Genomic DNA, 23,018 nt, shown 5'->3' with positions numbered 1-23,018 from the left:
TTTATAAATGTGGTGCATTTTTGGAATGTAGCTCTTTATATATATATATATATATATATATATATATATATATATATATATATATATATATATATATATATATATATATATATATATATAGATATTATAAGACAAATTATAAGTAATTGATAATGAGTTCTAAGTGGTCTATATAAAACCATTTATCGACTTTTATTTTCCTATCATGAGGTTTAATATAAATGTATAAATGTGACATTTTTTTTGAAATAAAGCTCCATGTAAAATTAAATGATTTTCCTAACAACACATGGAAAAATTAATTGGTAATGAATGTTAAGTAGATTGTTCAAGTTCATTTAGGATATGGTCATAAATACATGTAATTAAACTTTCTACAACATATGACATTTGATTTTACCACCCCTATTAACATTTTGTAAATTTCAATTCTTAAATAAATTATTTGCAATTGAAATAATCTCATAGAAGCCAATAAGACAAGTATGTGTTAAATTCTATTTTGTATGTATGTATACATGCAATTTATTTTTGAAATAAAGTTCTTAATGTAAGTAAAAATATATTTTTTAGAAAATTAATAATTTAAAATCAATTGTTGATGAGTTCTAATTGGTTTATTCTATTTTGAATTGACAACTTTTTCTAACTATGCATTCTTAAATCATTTATTTTTATATGTAATCATGTCATATTAGTCAGTAAGTCAATAAACCAATAATTGATTTTTATTTAACTATCATGTGGTTTAATATGAATGTATAAATGTGACATTGTTATTTCTAAAATAAAAATCCATGTAAAAATGCATTTTCTAATAAAACATGGATTAATGAATTCACAATGAGCATTAAGTAGATTATTTAAGCTCATTCAACAGATGACCCATAAATGGATGTCTTTAAACTTTTGCACCATATGACATGATTTTTCCATCAAGATTAACATTTTGTAAATTTCAATTCTTAAAGAAACTATTTGTATTTAAGATAATCTCATATAATCCAACAAGACTTGGAAGGTATTTATTGAATTCCATTTAGTTATATGTATTGATATAAGTTTATAAATCTAATTTATTTTTGAAATAAAGCTCTTAACATAAGTAAATATATATATTTTACAAAACTAATCAGAATTAATTGATAATGAGTTTTAAGTGGTATATTCAGAGTATATGAAAATTCAAGTGTCATAGATGAATGCCTTTTAATACATATTTAATCTTCAAAATCAATATCTTAACAATAATTTATTTGTATTTACATTAAGTATTTAATAATTAAAGAACACGAGGACTTATATAAATTTCAACTAAAATCCATGAGTTATGTTTCACAGTCATTTTTTCCCCATTAAAAAACCTTTTCGTTTTCTCCTCTTAGTGAAAGTAATGGTCAATCATGGTTTTCCATACAATTGAGACTAGTATTTATGTACATCGAGACTATTATTGGTTTTGACAATGTTTACAAGGAGATATCAATATCCACACTATTATCCACTGTACTAATATTTGAAAACCCTTGCCTCCACTACTTACAAGAAGACCACTAATTCTTGTTTACTTCAATTTGTGACATTTTCCATCACAATGGAACGACTTGAATACCCATTTAAGAACTCTCATTTGATGTACTTGGCTTTGAGTGGAGATAGATCAATGGTGCCTAACCTTCTTGAAATACCTAGATCAACAATGCCTAACTTTTATAATGGATGCTTGGATGCTACGAAGATGAATGATCACCCCCTCATTAGTGCTTCATAAAGGCACGAAGAGACCGTAGGAAACTTGAGCACAAAAACATTTTACTAGGTTTTTAGTGGAATATTTTCAATGCAATGCAAGGGACACACATCCTTGCCATTCACACTAAGATCCTCACATCACCATCATTCAATCAATAAATCTGTCGTAGGTTGTGGGAAAGGGGGTTAGAGTCACTAGACACAAAATTCAAACATCGAGGAATCTAGTTTGTTATCCATAACTATAATATCTTCATTGTATGTTAGACATACTAATATGACTTAGCTTAAATCAATTGCTTCTAAGAGTTTGATTTCACACTCCTATCGTGTATTGATACTATTGTACATAACAACTTCGTGTTTCACTTATTCATGATCTCTACTTGGGTGAAATTACTAAAAGTATTTTTATGTTGAATTAAGTTAATATGGCGATTTACAAAAGAATGAATGTTTATGAAGGCCTTGTAATAGAAAACTTCCAAATTTAATGAAATATGTGTTTATTAATCTTTTTCTTAAATCCAATTCAATACAAATGCAGGCAAAAGAAATGAACCCATTATCCATTCTTTCACTATCCACTTTGATGTAAAGTCCAATCATGTTTATGATGCTCTTGAGAAAATTTGGGCCAATCAAATGGATGGGTAAGTTTGAGAGTCTTACCCATACTAGAGTAGCCAAATATTTCATGTAGAAGGTGTTGAACTTTAGGAACCAAGGTTGAATTGAAAAACCAGTTCGACTCTAGAACTAGCGCCTTTGTTGAAAAACTCTCTTCCTTTTTTTGAGATCCTTAAATACTACCACAAAATAACCTTTAGAGTAGAACAAAAAATCTAAAATTTGGGTCCAATTTTGAAGAACCAATCTCGGAGACCATCAACTTTGGGCTAAATACCATTATATCAATGCATGACCGCTTGCTTCTCATGGTAGGAAATCTTGATTTTTGTAAAGAACTCATTGACCTCAAGGGTTAGGATATTAGATGAATATTCCACCTCAAAGTCTTGGCGTGATAACTGTAACCTAGCTTAAGAACATCTTTGGATGACATGCTCCACCCCCTCTGACACCTCCTTTCACTCATGCAGCGAGGATATTAGAAGTGTCTTTGTCAATACCATATTCTTTGAGTTCCTTTGTTGATTTTCATTGTCTCCCTTTGAAGATGAGCACTATTGTCGCCATAGGTTAAACAGTGGAATTTTGAATGTTATCTTCAAGCAACAAAACCAAATCCCCAACACTTAGACTTAAGCATAACGATTTTTTGGAAATGGTTTTAACAAAAATTGAGAACTTTTCAATCTCCCAGATCCAAACCTTAAAAAGATATAAGATGGGGTTAGAGGCACAAAACCCCTCTGAGAATCCCTCTCAGGGAATCACTTTGAAAATTTAAAAATAGACTTGGGGACCAAATCTAGCTGAAGCATTGAAATAAACACTTTGCATGCCAACCCACTACCCCAAGAAAAATTGGGACTAGAGTTCTGTCAAGAATTTTGAAAGAAAACTCCCCATACTTGTCATTTACACTCTCCAAGGGTGATACGAGTGTGAAGGCCTCTATAGTAGCCCGAAAACCACCACCCAACCTGCAATGCACCCCTTTGGCCAACCCTAGCATTGCCCACCTAAAGATGAAGGCCATCGACGTGATTTCCTATACATGTTCTATGATAATCCCTTGAAAACTGACATCGATGAGTTGTCATGGCTCCTTGGCTCTAACCACAACCTGAGCTAAAACATACAAGGGGTTCCATGAGCGAAGCCAACCTTTGTCCACGTAAACTTTAAACAGTTTTCCAATGATAGGCAACCACACCACCAATGAATGGACATGAGCGATAATGTTAGCCATGCTCATCCCGGGAGACATATGTGAAAAATTCCGCTTCTACTCTGTAATTTCTTGGAGTTGTATGGGTTGTTGTGGTGTGGCTCCCTGGCTCATCCTGGTCCCCTCGTGCTCATCCAAATAATACAAGTAAATAGGTTTTCTTTTTGTTTGAAAGTGGGTTGGTAATTGAGTTGTTTTTCGGGTTTGCGTGAACAATGGCCTTGGGTCATTTGTAGGGTGGCCGATTTTCATCTTCTCTCCATCCCCACTCGGTAGCACATGAGTGGTAATGTTGGCCATGCTCATCCTGGGAGGCATATGTGAACAATTTCCTTTTTCTCTCCAAGTTCTTGGAGTTTTATGGGTTGTTATGGTGTGGGTTGGTAATTTAGTTGGTTTTTCAGGCTTGCCTGAAGAATGGCCTTGGGTCGTTTGTATGGTGGGAAATTTCCATCTTCTCTCCGTACCCACTCGGTAGCACATGAGCGGTAATGTTGGCCATGCTTGTCCTGGGAGGCATATGTGAACAATTCCCCTTCTGCTCTAAGTTCTCGGAGTTGTAAGGGTTGTTGTGGTGTGGCTCCCTATGACGGCTAGCCTCTTCATTGTTCGGTTGTTTAGGGTGCGAGTTTCTTGTGCTTGTACTCTTTCTGTGTTGGCATTGTCAGTTGAGATGCATACATTTAAGAGAAACATGGAAGGGTTTTGGTTGTAAACCACCTACCCCTGATCTTGCTTGCTTTTTCTGTCGGGCAATGTGAGGAGTTTTTCTCCTGATTATAAAGTTAAGGGTTGGCATTCCTTTCAAAGTGCACGTCATCTATGGTTGTGTTGGCTTTGAGGTTTTGATAGATGTGGTGGCCCATATGTTTGATTGAGTGGTCAGCTTTTTCCTTTCATCTCACTTGCGTGGTAGGCTTTTGTGGCTGGAAATGTAAATTCACAACATTTATGGGTGTTTTTTGTTTCAATTGTGTTTGAGGGTGTCCCTGTAAACTCGTTCGAGCAGGTCATTTCAGGGCATTCGTGCAAATTCGTTCGGGCGGGTCATTCGAGGGCGCCTGTTTAAACTCATTCAGTCATATCGTTCAGTGTGAGGGCCCGCCCGAGCACATGAACCCATATCAAAAATGCTAATCTGTGACTCGGGGTGGGCTTTGTGCACGTTCGTGAAACCAATTTTCCTAGCTCTCCCTTGTGCCTTTGTTTTTGTCACACCCCTACACTGGCGGTACTCTTCCAACTACACTATAGGAGGTGCGGTAGCACCGACCACTTTCTTTTCACCAATACTTGCGATCGTGGACTACGCCTAACTTTCGATACTTAGTTTATTTTCTTCTTTACCAAGTATATGTTTTCCTTTATACACAGTGAAAACCATTAACATTCACCGTAAATAGCATTAAAACATAAATGCACAATAGTATAAAGGGAGGGGAAACTCCCTATAATGACTTTACCCAAGTAATCAATATATATAAGTTCAATCTTGTGAAACCCCAAATTTACACTTAGCCAAATTTACATTCACCCGAAAAACTCGGTTGCCCAGCTCGTCGGCGCGCCTGCACAATTGCCGCACAACTTACCCAACTCTTTGTTTACCCTTGAACATGTTTTTTTTAGCTCGTTGAATGAACCATGCCATTTTCCCAGCTCAGGCACTGCTACCCGTGTCACTGTGCACATCGGGCGCACCTCCGTTCTGAACCCAACACACTCGTCGCACTTCGTTTCACCACGCCGCACTTCACCACACTGGGCGCTCCCACCTGCGCGTTCTCCTGCATGAGTTTGTTCACCCAACCAAAGTCATTCACCGTCGGCAGGTGCACACGCCCTGTCGCCCTGCTCGAGCTCGTCTTTTCATGCCTCTCGGTTTACCCGTCGTGCAGACTCATTGCACATTCTGCTCCATTGCAGAACCACCGAAGCTTAGCTCGCACTTACCACTTGTTTTATGTCCAAGTGTTCAATGATCTCCAGCCTCACTGTCGTTCGATTGTATACATGTCCGCTCGTCCATCGTGTGGGTGGTTGGCCGACCCACCATTCATAACACATGACTCGTCGGCTCGTTTCTTTTTGTGATATGTTGACCCACCCGTAATATTATAAAAAAATAATAAATAGAAAAGGATAAGAATTTATTTATTTAAGTGGTCAATAATATTTTCATGTAGTATTTTGAGTGATTGGATATAAATTGTTTTCATCTTAAATCCATCTTCTAGCAGTGATTTATAAATTTGTTTATTATAAGTTAATTATCATTTTTTATATCATTTTTCAACCATCTTAATGGACTTTTACCATAAATTCAATTTACCATAAAAACTTAGAAAGTTGACTCCCCATTTTAGATGTCCTCCTCAATTATCAACCAAGTGGCACCCTTATTCTCCAATTTTACTATAAAGTGACTCCACTAACCATTATCTTCATTTCCACTCTCACCATTGCCTAATCCAAGAATCCATTGCCTTTAGATCTTCTCCCTCATTTCTTGAAAAAATCTCAACTTACAAAGGCTCTTATCACGAATGGTTGCTCTATATCTAAGATCAATAAAAATTTTCACTCAACTTTATATTCCAATCCCAAAATATCTATGTCTTATAGCCCTCCCCTAGTTCTCATTGATCTTCTTTTGAAAATATTGACAAAAACATATTAATAATCATTTCAAACCCTAAAAAACCTTAAACAATTAGTCATATACATGAAGGATAAACATGATTCTGTACTTAGCTAAGATTTTTTGTAAATCTAGCGCTCTTATGGAAAATCATACATTCGCCCATGGGGATATCATTCAAAGATCATGTTAAGGAGCATATACCTAAAGCTTCCCATAACCATATGTCCAAAATAGTGATCGCTAAACATATCTAAACTAAAAATTAGAAACATTTTATTTCCTTTTATCAAAGTAGAATTCTTATGTCTACCCCCTTTAACTCATTTCATTTCATTGGTGAAGCTCTAGAATATGAATATCACACTTAAAATTTCAACCAAGAAGATGACTACAAATAAAAGCAATCACAGAAATCACCCATTCATCATCTAAACCCATGAATTTTTTATCTTCTCTTAAATGTTGTTTACTAATCCTCTTATATTTGGGTTCCATTTTCTATGGTTATCATCCCACTCCTATTTTTTATTGTCTTCCATGTTTCCTCCATAGGGAGATTGGAACTTTGAATCTCATGGTTTACACAATAGTTTATAACACTGGGATGGCCAATTGGGCTACCCACAATGGTTTAACGGTAAACAAACTTTTCATAATATGTTCTACTTCTTATTATTTATTTTTTCTTTATTGATATTTTTTTTGTATTTCAAGAGAATTGAAAAAGATGTGAACATTTTTTCCCATATCATGACATTTTTAAACAATAAAATCATATTGTTATGGACCCTATGCATGCATATATCATCTATTTGTTGAAATTGCATCTTGGTAGTCGGTATTGAATATCTAAATTTTTGGTTGTAGCTGCTCACTAAGAAGAAACAATTCCAATTCAATTCATGTCCACGTCCTCTTTCTCTTGATGGTACTTACCAATCCTTTATGGCTCTACTCACCTTTCTTATAATACTATTTAAATAATTATAAATAAATACTCTAATTGAAATCACTCCATATAATTCATATCTAGAATGTAAGTACTGGAATTAAATTCCTCCACATGGTAAGTCACTTAGTAATCATCATACTATAAAAAATGTAAATATTCTATTACTCGTGTTATAAAGTATTATATAAATTATATGATTCAAAGTTCAAATACTTTTAAATCAAATCAACTAAAAAATAAATTTTATTAATTATATATATATATATATATATATAATTTCATATATAAATTAAAAAAAAAATATTATTTTGTAAATCTATAATAATATATAAAACATATATAAAACTTAAAATTCTTTTATATAAAAAAACATTTTATTTCATCTTTCCAATATTAAAAATAAAATAAAATTAAAACTTTAATTTTATTTCAAGTCTTCTTTGAATTTGATCCCTCTTATTCTCCCATAACCCTTGCCTTCACATTTGCCCCCTCATATCTCCCACATGCAAAGCCTCCCAACGTGAACGGTAAATTAAAATGTAAATGTAACCTGTTCATGAATGTCAAAAGCATATACAAATCAAAAGGTGCCCTTCAGAAAAGCTGTTCATGAATGTCAAAAGCATAAAAAAAAAAAAAAAAGCATATACAAATCAAAAGGTGCCCTTCAGAAAATCAAAGTATATATACAGTACATACCCGACATAAAGTTGGGTTCAGTTGAATCGGAAGAAACTACGAAAGTATATATACAGTACATACCCGACATAAAGTTGGTTTCTATGTCTCAGTTGAATCGGAAGAAACTACGATTATCACATCCTCGGATGCTTTGGGTAATTTTACAGCACTGGTCTATAAGATTTTTTTGGAAGTTTTTCCGGTGAGTTTTTTTAGTCAAAATCCGGCAGTAATTTATTGGAATCGCAAGTTTGATAGTTAGTTTCTGCACAATCAAGGCGTCCCAAAGGTTTTTGAGGGTGCTGAATCCAAATATGCAGTTAAAAAACCATTTTAACTGCAACAAATCAATATTTAACCTCAATTTCTTCTGCCAGATTCCGTCACCTGAATTTCCAAAAAATCACATTATAGACAACTCCAATTTTAAGATTTTTTTGGAAGTTTTTCCGGTGAGTTTTTTTAGTCAAAATCCGGCAGTAATTTATTGGAATCGCAAGTTTGATAGTTAGTTTCTGCACAATCAAGGCGTCCCAAAGGTTTTTGAGGGTGCTGAATCCAAATATGCAGTGAAAAAACCATTTTAACTGCAACAAATCAATATTTAACCTCAATTTCTTCTGCCAGATTCCGTCACCTGAATTTCCAAAAAATCACATTATAGACAAATAGTTTACTCCAACCTAGTCTCAAACGTGACTGCACATCTGAATATCAGGATTGGACATTTCTGCCCCTTACTTTGTGGGGTTTTATATTGAACGGGATCCCCTGGAGAGCTGGCCCTTAAGGAAGGAGCCACTCTTGGTAATCTCTCACACGGGCTTATCAGTCAAGCGAATCATGTTGTAAGATATTGCACCTAATATGGCACCTAGAGGAGGTGCAACCATGTATATCCAAATACTCGTATATTTGTTGCCAGCCACCGCAGAACCTAGGGTCCTTGCAGGATTCATCGAAGCTCCTGAAATTGGGCTGCGAAAAGAGAAATAAAACATGGTAACTGGTAATCTGTGCGTGATTTCTTAAAAATATTTAGTCCCACAAAATGTCATTAAGAATAGAAGTCAATACCCTGATATGGCCGCATTCACGACAATGGTGGCGCCAATTGCCATTCCCGCCAGTTCCCCTATCTGCGTTATTGAATATTCAACGGTCAATTGTTTGTTTCTGTTTTTTACATTGTTGATTGTAAATTCTGAGAAATTCTTAAAATCGATCTTAAAAGATTCTAGGATATTTTTAAAATTTGATAGTCATGAGAGAAATCAATTTTGACCTCTCCATTTTTAAGTTTGAAATATTCCTACAATCTGCCATCTACATAAATTCAGCATATTCTATCTGCTATTTATAATCAATAATTATAAAAATTGGGGGAATTCCATAGACATATACCGCTCTAGTATCAGTGGCCACTGCAGAAACCACAAACATCAACAGAAACGTAATAAAACCTTCCATGACAAAGGACTGCATATCTGAGCCTGAAGGCACAGTTGCTGCAATATTTGCCACATCTCCAAACATCAAAAGGAGGACAAATGCAGCAGTGATTGCTGCAAAAACTTGAGCTCCTATGTATGCTGGAACCTGTGATTTCAAGCCAAGCAATAAAAGTCCAGCAGCTGTCAAACTTCATAACTATATTTCTTACATTTTACTAACCTTCTTATCATACAATTGCAATTGATCTCTTTCCTGATATTCATATTATGGGAATATTCTGAAATCTACCATGTATATCCATCCAATCCTTCTAATTCATTTGGCTTGAATGTCACTTAATTTTGGAGAAATACTGGATACATACCTGATTCTTCATTTGGCTTGAATGTCAGTTAATGTTGGAGAAATACTGCATACATACCTGATTCCAGGGAAATCTCCGAACTGCTGCAAAGGCTAGGGTTACTGCGGGATTCAAATGAGCTCCAGAAATATGACCTATGGAGTAAATTATGATCATCACTGCCAGTCCCCATACAATGGAGACACCAAGATGAGTTAGGGAGCCATTAGTTTTCTTATCTATAACTACTGATCCACACCCTACAAATATCAGGAAAAATGTCCCAATAATTTCTGCGACCACCTGCAAGAAATATATCCATGTCAAAACAGCTTCAGTGGTATTGTTAGTGGATCCTGAAAGCATATGATCAGAAAATACAATTTGCCTTTTCAGGCCTTCAACTCTGGAAAACAAAAATTAAGCGGTATTTTATTTGTTATAAGTTTTGGAAGTTTATTTGTTATAAATTTGGGAGATTTTTTGGCTTATTTTCTGGTCTAATTTTTTTTAGAATTCAGTAGAGATTTGTTTCAAATAGCAAGTTTGAATTCTCTACAACCTAAGTGCCCTATAAAAGCCTCTAGAAAACCAATATTAAATAATATTCTATAATTTTTTTAGAATTCAGTAGGGATTTGTTTCAAATCACAAGCTTTAATTCTCCACAACCTAAGTGCTTTATAAAAGCCTCTGGAAAACCAATATTAAGCAGTATTTTATTTGTTATAAATTTTGGAAGTTTATTTGTTATAAGTTTGGGAGATTTTTTCGGCTTATTTTCTGGTCTAGTTTACTTAAAAATTTGTTTCAAATCAAAAACATAAATTTTTCACAATCTAAGTGCCCCATAAATTTTTATAATGCTAAATTCATCTATACATCCGAAAACTTATTTTAAACAATAAATAAACCAACTTCTCTCAGTCACCCCCTTCACCCACCCCACCCACCATAAAATGAAAACAAAAAATCCAACGTCAGAACTGCTAAGAACACCAAGCTCCCAATATTACTGAGAATATAAATAGCAAGCAATTGAACTACAATAGTACCTTCTGAACAAACGTAACAGATGGTAACAATGATTTACATGTTCGCTCGCTATACCCATGACTTTCTATTCGCCCCTCTTCTATATTTCTGACAGCATTAACATTTTCTTGGTCAGACATATGGTCTAAAGCCAGAACGAGGGCTTCAACGAGCGCTGATCCTGAAACTAGTATGTTATCCTCGGGAAAAGCAGAGACGCACTTGCCTAAGGCGCCCTACCATCTCCAATTTCCAAGTTGTACCACAAAACCCAACTGTAGTACTTTAATAATTTTCCACATCTACCATATTCGTTACTTCCATCCTGTTCAGATAAGAATGACTTTCTATGCAGGCCTCCAACAGAATTGGATTACACGCAAACGCACGGCTTAACCACCGAAGTTACAATCATGAAGTTACAATATTTAATGTGGCTGGCCGACATGATTTGATTCCTGGTTTATTTTTTGTCAAAAAGAATTCATCCAAAACATTTCTAATCCTTTATTTACCCAAAGTTTGAAATTCTCCATTTATGGTAATCTGTTTCAGTGCCTCTTTTTTCTAAATTGTTGTCTTTTCGATCACGTGGGAATGGATGGAATCTATGAGTTTATACACGTACGAGTTATATTGACAAATTCATCAGAGTTTAGGTTAATATAACGAAATATGCTCAATATATTTAAATCAAAACGCAGTCCATTGCAATCATTTCAAGTAAATAATTGGATATTGTTATTTGATGCTTATATCATATTCGAATTTTATATTGAAGTGTCCCAATATCTTTGAGATTTGATTGCCACCACTGAAAAGTGTAAGCGAATTATTTTTCTTCGTGTCCCTGTCTTCGTTTGAATTTTTATTTTTATTTTTTAAATTCAAATTTTGAAATACTTTAATATAGTTTATTATTATTTCCGCCACCTAAGGGAAATCAAAGGTTATAAATCTGGATATAGGTTGTCAATGGTAGGATGTCCTAAGGCTGAATGACATCTCCATCTGGCATTTGCAAAGCATTAATTTGCATCCATCAAATCCACCATGCTGATTTTTAGGAGTGGTTTGGAAAGGGGTAAGCACCGTGACTACAACAGTATCATGGTTCAGGTTGGCCTCCTTATTTCGACTGGTGGTCTATAGAGGATAGATGTGAATTATAGCTCTAACTCAAGGGAAAATGTTGAGGTTGTGAGCGCTCTTATCAAAGCCTCTAAAGGCTCTATTATAATCTCTCATTTTTCATTTTAATTTTGATGGATGTGGTCAAAGTCTAGTTTTAGCTTTAGTTCTACTCCTTATTCTTGAGTCACTTTGGAAGATCTTCCCCCTTCTTCTTCTTTTGTGTAGTTGTCACTTCGGAAGATCTCTCCTTCTTTTCTTTTCTTTTCTCTCTTTTTTTATTTGTAATTTTCTTGTTTCAATATCATCTTGAAATATCTCTTTCTTTTGAGGTTCTCATTTTACTTAGCCTCTACTTTACCTTTTGTCTTATCTCTTCACTTACCTCTTGGTTTTTCAATTTTTCAATTTCACTCTAGGCATTTTTTAGTGCTTTTATGCTTTCTTCTTCTATTTGGAAGCTTCTTTTCTCTGGCCCTCCTATTGGTGGGTTTCTCTCCCAAATGTGACTCTCTTTGTGTTTAAATAAGCTCATATATATTCTTCATGTTTGCTTCGGCCAAGCCTAGAGTGTTAGGATATTCCGACACATAGGAAATAGTTAAGTACAACATGGTCTAGTATAGAGTTAGGTATAGAGTTAGGTAAAGTTTGTTTCTTTACCATTGTACATTTTGTAACTTACAATCCGACGGTCACGATATGTAGTGATCCGACGGTTCATTCTCTCCTCGGTATTACCGACACTTGATCCATGGCTTGACACCCGATTGGTCCATGAATTCTATTTAAAGCGCATGGAGGATCATTTGTAGGGTAATCCGTGCATGAGAGAAACATATGTAAATTTTCATTCTTTTATTAATAAATTGTCTGAAGTGGCCGCGTTCGCTCAGGCCGTGGACTGTTTTCCTTTTTGAGGGTTTTAACCACGTCAAAATACTGGTGTATTGATCTGCGATCTGGTTGTAAGCGGTGTCCTTTTGGTGTTCTGTCTGAGGAACTTACCCTATAAATTCCTACATGGTATCAGAGCTATTTGAGGGCCGCGTCCGTTGGTGATCCAAATCTGAAGCCGGTAGAACTACATCCGACTGTTGTTTCCTAGATCTGTTGTTTCTGACTGCTTTCGGGCTGAGAGGACTGCTCTGTTGTGTTCGGAGCATCTGTTCCAGTGAGGAACCCCTTTCGTTTCACGCGAAAAGGTTTCTGGTAGCCCTAGCTGCGTCATTTTTAAGATCTGGAGGTATACAGTGTTTATTTGCAGTTTACTGTTTATTTCAGTTTCGGTTTATTTAGCTTTTCTTTATTACCGGATCTATACCTTTCATTTCTGTGTATGCTCTTTGCCCTGCGACTCTGTGCGATCTGGGCAAATCAGAAACAGAAAGGAAGGATTTTTCTCATGCGTATACTCTTTTCCCTGCGCCTTAGGGTGATCTTGGAAAATCAGAAACATTGAGGAAAATATTTAGTTTCCGGCCAAAGCTAACTTTGAGCCACAAGGTTCATTTTCGAAAATATTTAGTTTTTCGGCTAAAGTTAACTTCGAGCCATAAGGTTCGTTTTCTTTGCATGTCTGTGTTGGGTTTTTTGTTTTTTGTTTTGTAGGGAAAAAGAGCTTTCTCAAAGCAAGCACGCAACCCAAAGCCCCCCCCCCTCTCTCTCTCTCTCTCTCTCTCAAATTTTTTGTATAGATCAATTGATTCAAAGCTATTTTAAGAGAGTAGAGGTCTTGGGTTCAAGTCTCCATTTTGTGGGGGCAGACTTTTTCATTTCCGCACATTCCCGCACTTCGTCGGCAACTTCAACAACTTTTTTTCAAAAAGCCATAACGTCTTCATCCGGAAGCCGTTTTCAGAGCCGCTTTTTTTAAACCAGCCTAATTTTTCGAGGTCTATCCATTGGAACACTTATTTTCAGCATCTTTAGCTTCAGTTTCCATTGAAATGGAAATTCAATACCAAGTTACCCTTGACAGCACCAACTACTTCCAATGGTTGGCTTACATTGAGGATTTACTTAGAAGTAAAGGTCTCTACAGAATAGCCTCAGGCCAAGAAAAGAAACCGAAGGATGAAGATAAGGCTGCTAAATGGGAAAATAGGCAAGATCAAGCACGTGGATTGATAGGTATGTCTATTTCTCCAGATCTTAGATTCCATATTGCAGAAATTGATACTCTTGATGAAGTAATGAAACAAATCAATAAAGTTTTTGGGATTAAAAATGAAATTAGAGCCCATCAACTTGAAAATGAGTTGCTTACATTGGACCCTAATAATTTTTCTTGCATTGAAGATTTCTTGTCCAAGTTCAAGACCCTTAGATATCTTTTGGAAGGTGTTAAAGTTAAGAAAGAAGATAGTAACCTTATCTATTCCATTCTTACAAAGTTGGGACCAGCCTACTCTATGTTTGTTTCCACCTTCCATTCTACAAGAGAAGCCTTCATTTCTCAAGGAACAGACTACAAGCCCCCTTCCTTTGACGCTTTTTGTGACTCTTTAATAAGAGAACAAGAAAAACTCTTACACCTTGGTCTTCTTAATCTTGGAAACTCTTCCAAGAAAGCGTTAGCCACCCAGCAGCAACCAAATTCAAAGAATCCTAAGAAGTCATATCCTAAAAAGAATGGTCCTAAACCAAACAAGGGTCTTAAGCAATTTTAGCCCCAAAATGAAAAATCATTTCAACAAAATGATAAGACAAATAAAAACAAAGGGAAGAAGACTGATAGACATTGCAATTTTTGTAATCGAGATGGCCACTTAGAATCAAAATGCTTTAAGAAGATGGAAGCCTTGGAAGCAACAATGAAGAAGCATAACATCCATTTGGGGCAATCTTCAACTTCAACTTCATCTTCAGGAATGGCACTTTCTGCATGTGGTTGTCAAGCATCTCGGTCTGGCTATGCATTAAATGTATCATCTTCTTCTCATTCTCATGAGTGGCTCATTGATTCTGGAGCTTCTTATCACATGACCAAAAACAAAGCCATGTTTTCTTCTTTAAATGATTGTAACACCAAAAATATATATGTTGGTGATGATAGATCTCTTAGTGTTGTAGGGACTGGAACTGTTCATCTAGACAATGGTCAGTTTAATGATGTATTATGTGTTCCAACATTATCCTGCAACCTTCTATCTGTATATCAGATAACTCATTCAGGTGAAGGTAAAGTCGTTGAATTTTCACCTCATGATGTTGTAATCAAGGACTTAAGAGATCCTAAACAGATTTTGGCTACTGGCATTGCTGATGATTCTACAAGGTTGTATAAGTTTCACAACTTTGGGTCATCAAATCTTCCCTCAGTATTTGTTGCTCATAACGATGAAGTGAGCAAACTTTGGCATGAGCGATTTGGTCACTTAAACTATCGCTCCCTTCAGCATCTATGTAAAGAAAATATGGTGACAGGTCTTCCTATGGTATCTTGCAGAGATGGTGTTTGTTCCGGATGTGTACTCGGAAAACATCATCGGGACAGTTTTGAAAAACGTGCCTCTTGGCACGCCTCAGCCCCTTTACAGCTTGTGCATAGTGATTTATGTGGTCCACTTCCAGTTGTGTCATTCTCTGGCTGCAAGTATTTCTTAACTTTCATTGATGATTTCTCCAGACGCACTTGGGTATACTTCTTAAAACTCAAGAGTGAAGTATTTAACACTTTTTTGGCCTTCAAGGCCTTTTTTGAAAAACAATCTGGACATCAAATTCTTAAGTTAAGATCTGATAATGGCGGAGAATATGTTAAAAACACATTCATCAACTATTGCACTGAGAATGGAATTCAAATGCAACATACTGTTCCATATACTCCACAACAAAATGGTGTAGCTGAAAGGAACAATCGCACCTTAAAGGAAATGGCTAATTGTATGCTATAATCTAAAGGACTTGGTCTTAGTTTTTGGGCAGAAGCAATTAACTATGCAAATTACATAATAAATCGCACTCCTACTAAGGCTTTAAAGAATATCACTCCAGAAGAAGCATGGAGCTCAATCAAACCAGATGTAAGTCACTTTCGTGTTTTTGGAAGTGAAGCAAGGGCCCATATTCCAGATGAAAAGCATAAAGCTTTAGAACCTAAGAGTGAAAAATGTACTTTTGTTGGATATTCTAAAGATGTCAAAGGCTATAGACTTATTCCATTTAAGTCCAAAACTGTTATCATTAGAAGAGATGCAACATTTTGATGAAAATATATCGGCCTGCGAGCCTAGTCCGGCGGTTGTGCCACCTCTCCCTATCTCTTCTACTTTTGAAAACATTTCTTCTTCAGATGATGAAAGTGAGGATGACAATCCTCCCCCACCATCTCAGGATCTTCCTTCAGCTCCTCAGCTTCCAAAATGGGTTCGTGCTACTCGAGATGTAGCAGGTGATCTTGTCGGTGATCCTACATATCAGCGACGTACACGTTCTCAGTTCGAGAGAGCCTCTTCTTTACTGGCTCAAGCTCCAGTAAATTATGATCCTAACACCTTTGCAGAAGCTTTAGGCCATCCAGATTGGGAAGCAGCTATGAATGAAGAATATCATTCATTGTTGGCAAATGATACATGGGATCTTGTTCCTCTACCAAAGGGACGAAAACTTGTTAGATGCAAATGGGTTTACAGAACCAAGTACGGACCAGATGGGAAAGTTGATAAACATAAAGCTCGTCTTGTTGCTAAGGGTTTTTCACAGGTTGAAGGCATTGACTACACTGAAACCTTCTCCCCTGTTGCCAAAATGAACTCTATCCGCCTTGTTCTTTCCCTTGCTGCCTCTTTCAAATGGGAAGTCCATCAGATGGATGTCAAATCTGCCTTCTTGCATGGGGACTTGCATGAAGAAATCTATATGGAACAACCCATTGGCTTCATACAAACAAACTCCAGCCTTGTATGTCGACTTAAGAAATCCCTTTATGGTCTCAAGCAAGCTCCTCGGGCTTGGTATGCCAAAATGGATAGCTTTCTTTTAGAATCTGGCTTTTCTAGGTGTCATTCTGACAATACTGTCTACACCAAGAAAGTGGGCAACTCTCTTATCATCCTTGTTCTTTATTTTGATGATCTTATCCTTACTGGTAGTGATCCCAACCTTATAAACCATGTGAAGTCTAGCCTTAAAAGGAAATTTGAAATGACAGACTTAGGACACTTACACTATTTTCTCGGTCTTCAAGTCTTGCAATCCAAGGAGGGTATTTCCCTTTCCCAATCCAAGTATGCTTGTGATATTCTACGTCATTTTCACATGGAAGACTGTAAGCCAACCCCTTCTCCCTTTCAGTCTGGAGTCAAACTTTCAGTCACTTGTACTTCTCCTGAAGTTGATGCTACCTTATACCGTCAACTTGTAGGTAAACTTTTGTATCTAACCCATACTCGTCCTGACCTTTCCTTTGTTGTTGGCCTTGTTGATCGGTTCATGCAAAACCCCCGTGAAAGTCATTGGAAAGCAGCTAAAAGAATACTTCGTTATGTTCAAGGTACAATTCAGTTTTGGATTCATTACAGTGCCGAAGCATCTCCTCTATTGGTTGGTTTCACTGATTCCGATTGGGCTGGTGACCCTGATGATCGGAAGTCTACTGCCGGTTATGTGTTCACTCTTGGTTCAGGACATATTACATGGGCTTGTAAGAAACAAGCTGCCATTTCTCTTTCATCAGCAGAAGCAGAGTATCGCGGTGTCGTAGAAGCTAGTAAGGAAGCCTTGTGGCTTCGTCAGATCCTATGAGAGTTTGGCTTTGAGCAGCAGCATCCGACTACACTTTGGTGTGATAATCAAAGTGCCATTCAGCTATGCAAAGATCCAGTCCAACATCACTGCAACAAACACATTGAACTGCACATGCACTTCATCAGAAAGCTCATTCACGACCATGTTCTTGAAGTGAAATATTGTTCAACAGATGATCAAGTTGCAGACATCTTCACAAAGGCTCTCACAGAGGCGAAGTTCACTAAACTTCGATTATGGTTGGAGTTCAGGAAGTTGTCACTAAGGGGGGATAGGCTCTAGTGCCTCCTTCCTTCTCCTATTTGTGTCATATTTGCTATCCCAAGTTGTTCTTAAGGGGGGGTGTTAGGATATTCCGACACATAGGAAATAGTTAAGTACAACTTGGTCTAGTATAGAGTTAGGTAAAGTGTGTTTCTTTACCATTGTACATTTTGTAACTTACAATCCGACGGTCACGATATGTAGTGATCCGGCGGTTCATTCTCTCCTTGGTATTACCGACACTTGATCCGTGGCTTGACACCCAATTGGTCCATGAATTCTATTTAAAGCGCATGGAGGGTCATTTGTAGGGTAATCCGTGCATGAGAGAAACATGTAAATTTTCATTCTTTTATTAATAAATTTCCTGAAGTGGCCGTGTTGGCTCAGGCCGTGGATTGTTTCCCTTTTTGAGGGTTTTAACCACGTCAAAATACTGGTGTATTGATCTGCGATCTGGTTGTGAGCGGTGTCCTTTTGGTGTTCTGTCTGAGGAACTTACCCTGTAAAATCCTACATAGAACATTCTCATTCATTCGCATTCCTCTCCCTTCGATCCTTAAGGTGTTTTAATTGGTTTTACTTTATCCTCCTATAAGACTCTTCTTTTTGGCCTTTGTTTTAAGAAGTAGGTTACTTAGTAGGTGAAGGTTTTTAGTTTTCGTGGTACCGTTTCTACTTCCTTTATGTCTCTTGGTCTTCTTTATTCTTTTTCTTTCTTTAGGATTCTCTTCTTTTTGTTTATCACCATACTTATCACATGAGAGGTACACAAAAGAGTTTGATACCTTTTAACTCTAAAGCTTACAACCCAATAGAGAATATGGGAATATTCTATTAGAGAAATAATTCGTTGGTTGTGTAAAATGAAATAGAAAATGAAAAGAGAGAAGCAAAAACCAAATTTCCAGTTGAGATGTTTTGGAATAGGTGGACAACTGAATTCTAAATGCAAGTACCACAAGGATAAGGAACATCAACTACATGCAAATTGTGCAAATCTACTAGAAATTAAGATGTTTTTGAGTAGGTGGACATTTGGATTCTACATGAAAGAACCACAAAGATAAGGGACATATTCAACTACATGCAAATTGTGCAAATTTACTAGAAACTAGAAGTGATAATCTCGGATATTCTAATGGAATGATATAAGGAGCAACAAAAAATTATTGTTTAATTGGATGAAACTTAGAACCTACTTACGAATTGGACACCAAAGTGATAAAGATGGTTAAGACATGGGTAGAATTAGAGTTCTATGGCTCAAAGAAAGACTTGACTCCATTTATTAAAATTCAAGCGGTTTCCCCTACTAAGTAGTTACATTTATTATTATAATAATAATAATTTATTTTTAAGCTCATGACCAAGCTAGACATTTAATTGGTGTATGATACCATGTTGTTTATGCGACAAGGGACCCACCTGTTCTTGGTGATTTTACTTATAAGGTGTACATAGTCAATGTCCCTCCTGATTTTAACTTATGACTTTCAAATGAGGAAGCATATATTCTTAGTCTTACTCAAATGTTATTGCTATAATTTGCAATTTTTTGTTAGATAAACTTGACCCAATGGTGGAGTTGAGGTAATGTCAACATTTATGGTTAACAGTTATGATTTTGGGCAGTTGGTATTGGTGACCAATGATATTAAGCTCATGGTATTACATGTAGTTGAATCCATTAAAAGGCTTCAGTATTCTCCATTGTAATGTGCTAGAGTTGAGAAAAAACACTCACTTCGTAGAGTGAAGGATGTTGGTTGACTTAGTGATCCTGGTGAATATTGGTGGCCACCTGCCTATTCCACTTGGCCCCCCACTATTGTACCATTATTTCTTTCAGTTTCCATAATTATAGCACAATTTACTATTTTTGGCACTTTTTCAGGTACTAAACTTTCTGAGCCATTTTGAGGCCCTAAAAGACGTTTTTTTGGAAAATGGGTAGTTTTGAATGAATTTCAAACATTTTCACTTCTAAGGTATTTATATTCTTAGGAAAGATCTTTCTAATGAGGTATCGTGCACGTCAAATGAAGATTGTATGCCAAATTTATGACTCTGAGAAGTTGATGTACCAATTTATCCCAATGGGGCCCATAGTTTTAACACTTAATCTCCTAGGGTTAGGTTTTTGGATGTTTAGGGTTTTCTATTATTTCTCAATAATAAATAGGCCCTTGAGCCTCATTATAGCACAGTTTAGAAGCATGTAGTCGCCACAACTCTTCTCATAGATAAGTTACCATCGCCTGAGATAGATTGTTTCCATTCTGTATGTAAGCATATTTTAGTTCTTCGATATTAATGAAATGAAGTTTTATTTCTATTGCATCTTTGTGTCTATGCTTATATATATATTCTATTGTGCTCCTTTATAAGTCTAGATCAGAGGTATCAAAGCGATCTGTTCTTTCTCTTTTTTTCTTTTCATGTCTCAAACGAGGTCAAGATATAAGGAGTTAGGGTTCAAACTGGTTGAACCTTTTCAAGACCATCCTTGCAAACACTGATAGCCTCCCATGGAAAAATAAAAAAAAGATGAGGGAGCAAGAGATCCCTTCAAAATATTGCCCGAAGAAGCCCTTGAGTGACAGAGAAACATGATGATGGACAACTTTGTAGAAATTCCCATTGTAGATCAACAGATTATACAATATACTAAAGAAAAATACAAGATCTACTTCTACAACAAACTTTGCGAAAGCTTAATATAATATGAATAAGATCAATGAGAACACATATAACTGAGAATGAGAAACAAATCACACTTAACATAGAAGAAATAACCTAGGGAAAGCCTCAGCCTAAAACCCCAATCTTTGTATTATCATACAAGTGGAGATATGTTCAAGTTACAAAAAGAATCAGCTCACAAGCTATCCTGCTCTCTCTGCAATCAAAATAATACAGCTCACAGACTGAGTAGACACAAGATATGCCTTCCCTCAGCCCTCCAAGCCTCCTATTTCCTTGGGCAGTTTTTCTTGGGGTCCAATGATGTCACATGTGTGAATTGGCCTCATCACACTCACTAAACTGAAGAAGTAACTACGTAATCTCCAAGGAATGAATTCTGTTTGCATGCAAGAGATATTCAGAATGGAATATTCCTGAAACTAATAGTACATTGTCCCTCCATCTGATATCAACTAGGTCTCTGTCTAAACTGACATGCATGAGTTATTTATAAGAGAATATTTAGTTATCTAAAGTGCAATAGTTACATGCATGCATGCATTAACTAACAGAACTTACAATTAATTCAACAAATTGTTTGATTTAATCTAACTGGACTTGACTCAATTAACTGAGCCAACTAATTACAACTCAATATTACAACTCATCCTTATCTCTTTAACTGATGGATAAATTCCTCAATCAATGGAGAAACTGTTGCATGTCCCCACATTGACTTCATGTTTGATTTTCTACAACTAATTAACTCAAGTTGAATTAATTAATTATTTTACAAACAACTGCTAAGATCAAATTCGAATTATTACTTCTCTATTTTAGTTCAGGAACTGACTAAAATAGGAAGGTATCTCGAAATGCTATTTATAGCAGTGCTAAATTTAGCACATTTATATTTAGCATTTCTTGTTGCTATTTTCAACACTCCCTCTCAACAAGAAAGGGATTATCAGTGACCCCAATCCTGTCTCTGTGGAACTCGAACTTGCATTTTGACATTGCCTTAGTCAAAATATCTGCATCCTGTTCCCTGGTCGAAATATACAACAACAACATGATCCTCTTGACCACACAGTCTTGAAGATGGTGATAACAGATATCAATGTGCTTGGACTTGTCATGAAAACCTGGATTCTCAAAGAGTTTGATACAACTCTGATTATCGCAGTAGATCATAGTTGGATCGATCCTCTGACCAAACAATCTCACTAGAATCTTCCACATCGAAATGGCCTCACATGCAGCCTGACTAGCAACCATGTATTCAGCCTCTGCTAAGCTAGGTGCAACTGACCTCTGTTTCCTGCTGTACCAGGAAACTGCAGCTGAACCAAGGTTTAAGATTCTTCTAGAAGTGCTCTTCTGGTCTGATGGACTCCCTACCCAATCTATATTTGTGAAGTCTTGAAGCTTCAATCCCTCTGTCCGTCTGTACCACAATCCAAATTGAGATGTGCCTCTGAGGTATCTCAGCACATGCTTCGTTGCCTTCCAAAATAGATTGGTAGAATGAACCATAGCTTGACTTAGCTGGTTCACCGAAAAGCATAAGTCGGGTCGTGTGTTCACCAGATACATAAGTGAACCCACCAGTTGCTGATAAATAGTAGTAGCTACTACCTCACTTAAAGTAGTGTCCTCCTTCCTCCAATTCCCAGCTAGAGGAGTCTGCATGGGCTTGCACTTCTCCATGTGAAAGCACCTGAGTATCTCATTGGCATACTTTCCTTGAGACACAAATACTTCACCATCTTTCTGCCACATCTCCATGCTTAGAAAGTAGTGCATAAGACCCATGTCTTTCATTTCGAACTCTCTTGCAAGGTCCTCCTTGCCAGACTGGATCAGCTGATCATCACCTGTCAAAATCAGATCATCAACATAAAGAACAATGATCAATGGTTTTCCTTCTACCATGATGTGGTAAAGGTTCACATCTGCTTCACTCTTGGTGAAGTCCAATCCGGTAAAATAGCTGTCAATCCTGGTGTACCAAGAACGACGTTCTTGCTTCAGCCCATACAAAGCCCTCTTGAGTTGGCACACATGTGACTTACGATCAAAGGTCTTGAAACCCTCTGGCTACTCAATGTACACCTCCTCCTCAATCTTCCTAGTGAGGAATATTGTCTTCACTTCCATTCGATGTGTCTTCCAACCCATCTGAGCTGATAGTGCCAACATCGATCTGATAGATGAGTACCTTGCTACAAGAGCAAAGGTCTCATAGTAGTCGATCCCCTTGACCTGTGAGAAATGTCAGGCAACAAACCTTGCCTTATGTTTCTCAACACTGCCATCAGCTGCCTGCTTTACCTTGTAAAGCCATCTGGAGCTAACCACTGACCTGCCTCGAGGTCTTGGGACAACATCCCACACACTGTTTTGAATGATAGAGTCGTACTCCTCTACCATTGCATCAACCCATACTGGTTGCTGCACT

At 36.6% G+C, this 23,018-nt stretch overlaps 1 protein-coding gene across 1 annotated transcript; it reads right to left on the bottom strand.

The window, feature by feature from the left end:
- Positions 1–8,561: 8,561 nt before the first annotated feature.
- LOC149230289 (aquaporin NIP1-1-like) lies at positions 8,562–11,063 on the bottom strand. Its single transcript, XM_089376032.1, has 5 exons — positions 10,744–11,063; positions 9,767–9,991; positions 9,295–9,489; positions 8,968–9,029; positions 8,562–8,868 (listed from the first exon to the last, which is right to left on the bottom strand). Exons 1-5 carry the CDS (start codon positions 10,861–10,863, stop codon positions 8,706–8,708), a joined length of 765 nt encoding a protein of 254 aa, XP_089232158.1. The 5' UTR covers positions 10,864–11,063; the 3' UTR covers positions 8,562–8,705.
- Positions 11,064–23,018: the final 11,955 nt, after the last annotated feature.

The sequence above is a fragment of the Pinus tabuliformis genome, chromosome J (assembly GCF_031772625.1).
Source record: "Pinus tabuliformis cultivar Carrire ecotype Pingquan chromosome J, CPIR1, whole genome shotgun sequence".
In the NCBI taxonomy this organism is placed as follows: Eukaryota; Viridiplantae; Streptophyta; class Pinopsida; order Pinales; family Pinaceae; genus Pinus; species Pinus tabuliformis.
This window is presented reverse-complemented; position numbering and strand designations above follow the sequence as displayed.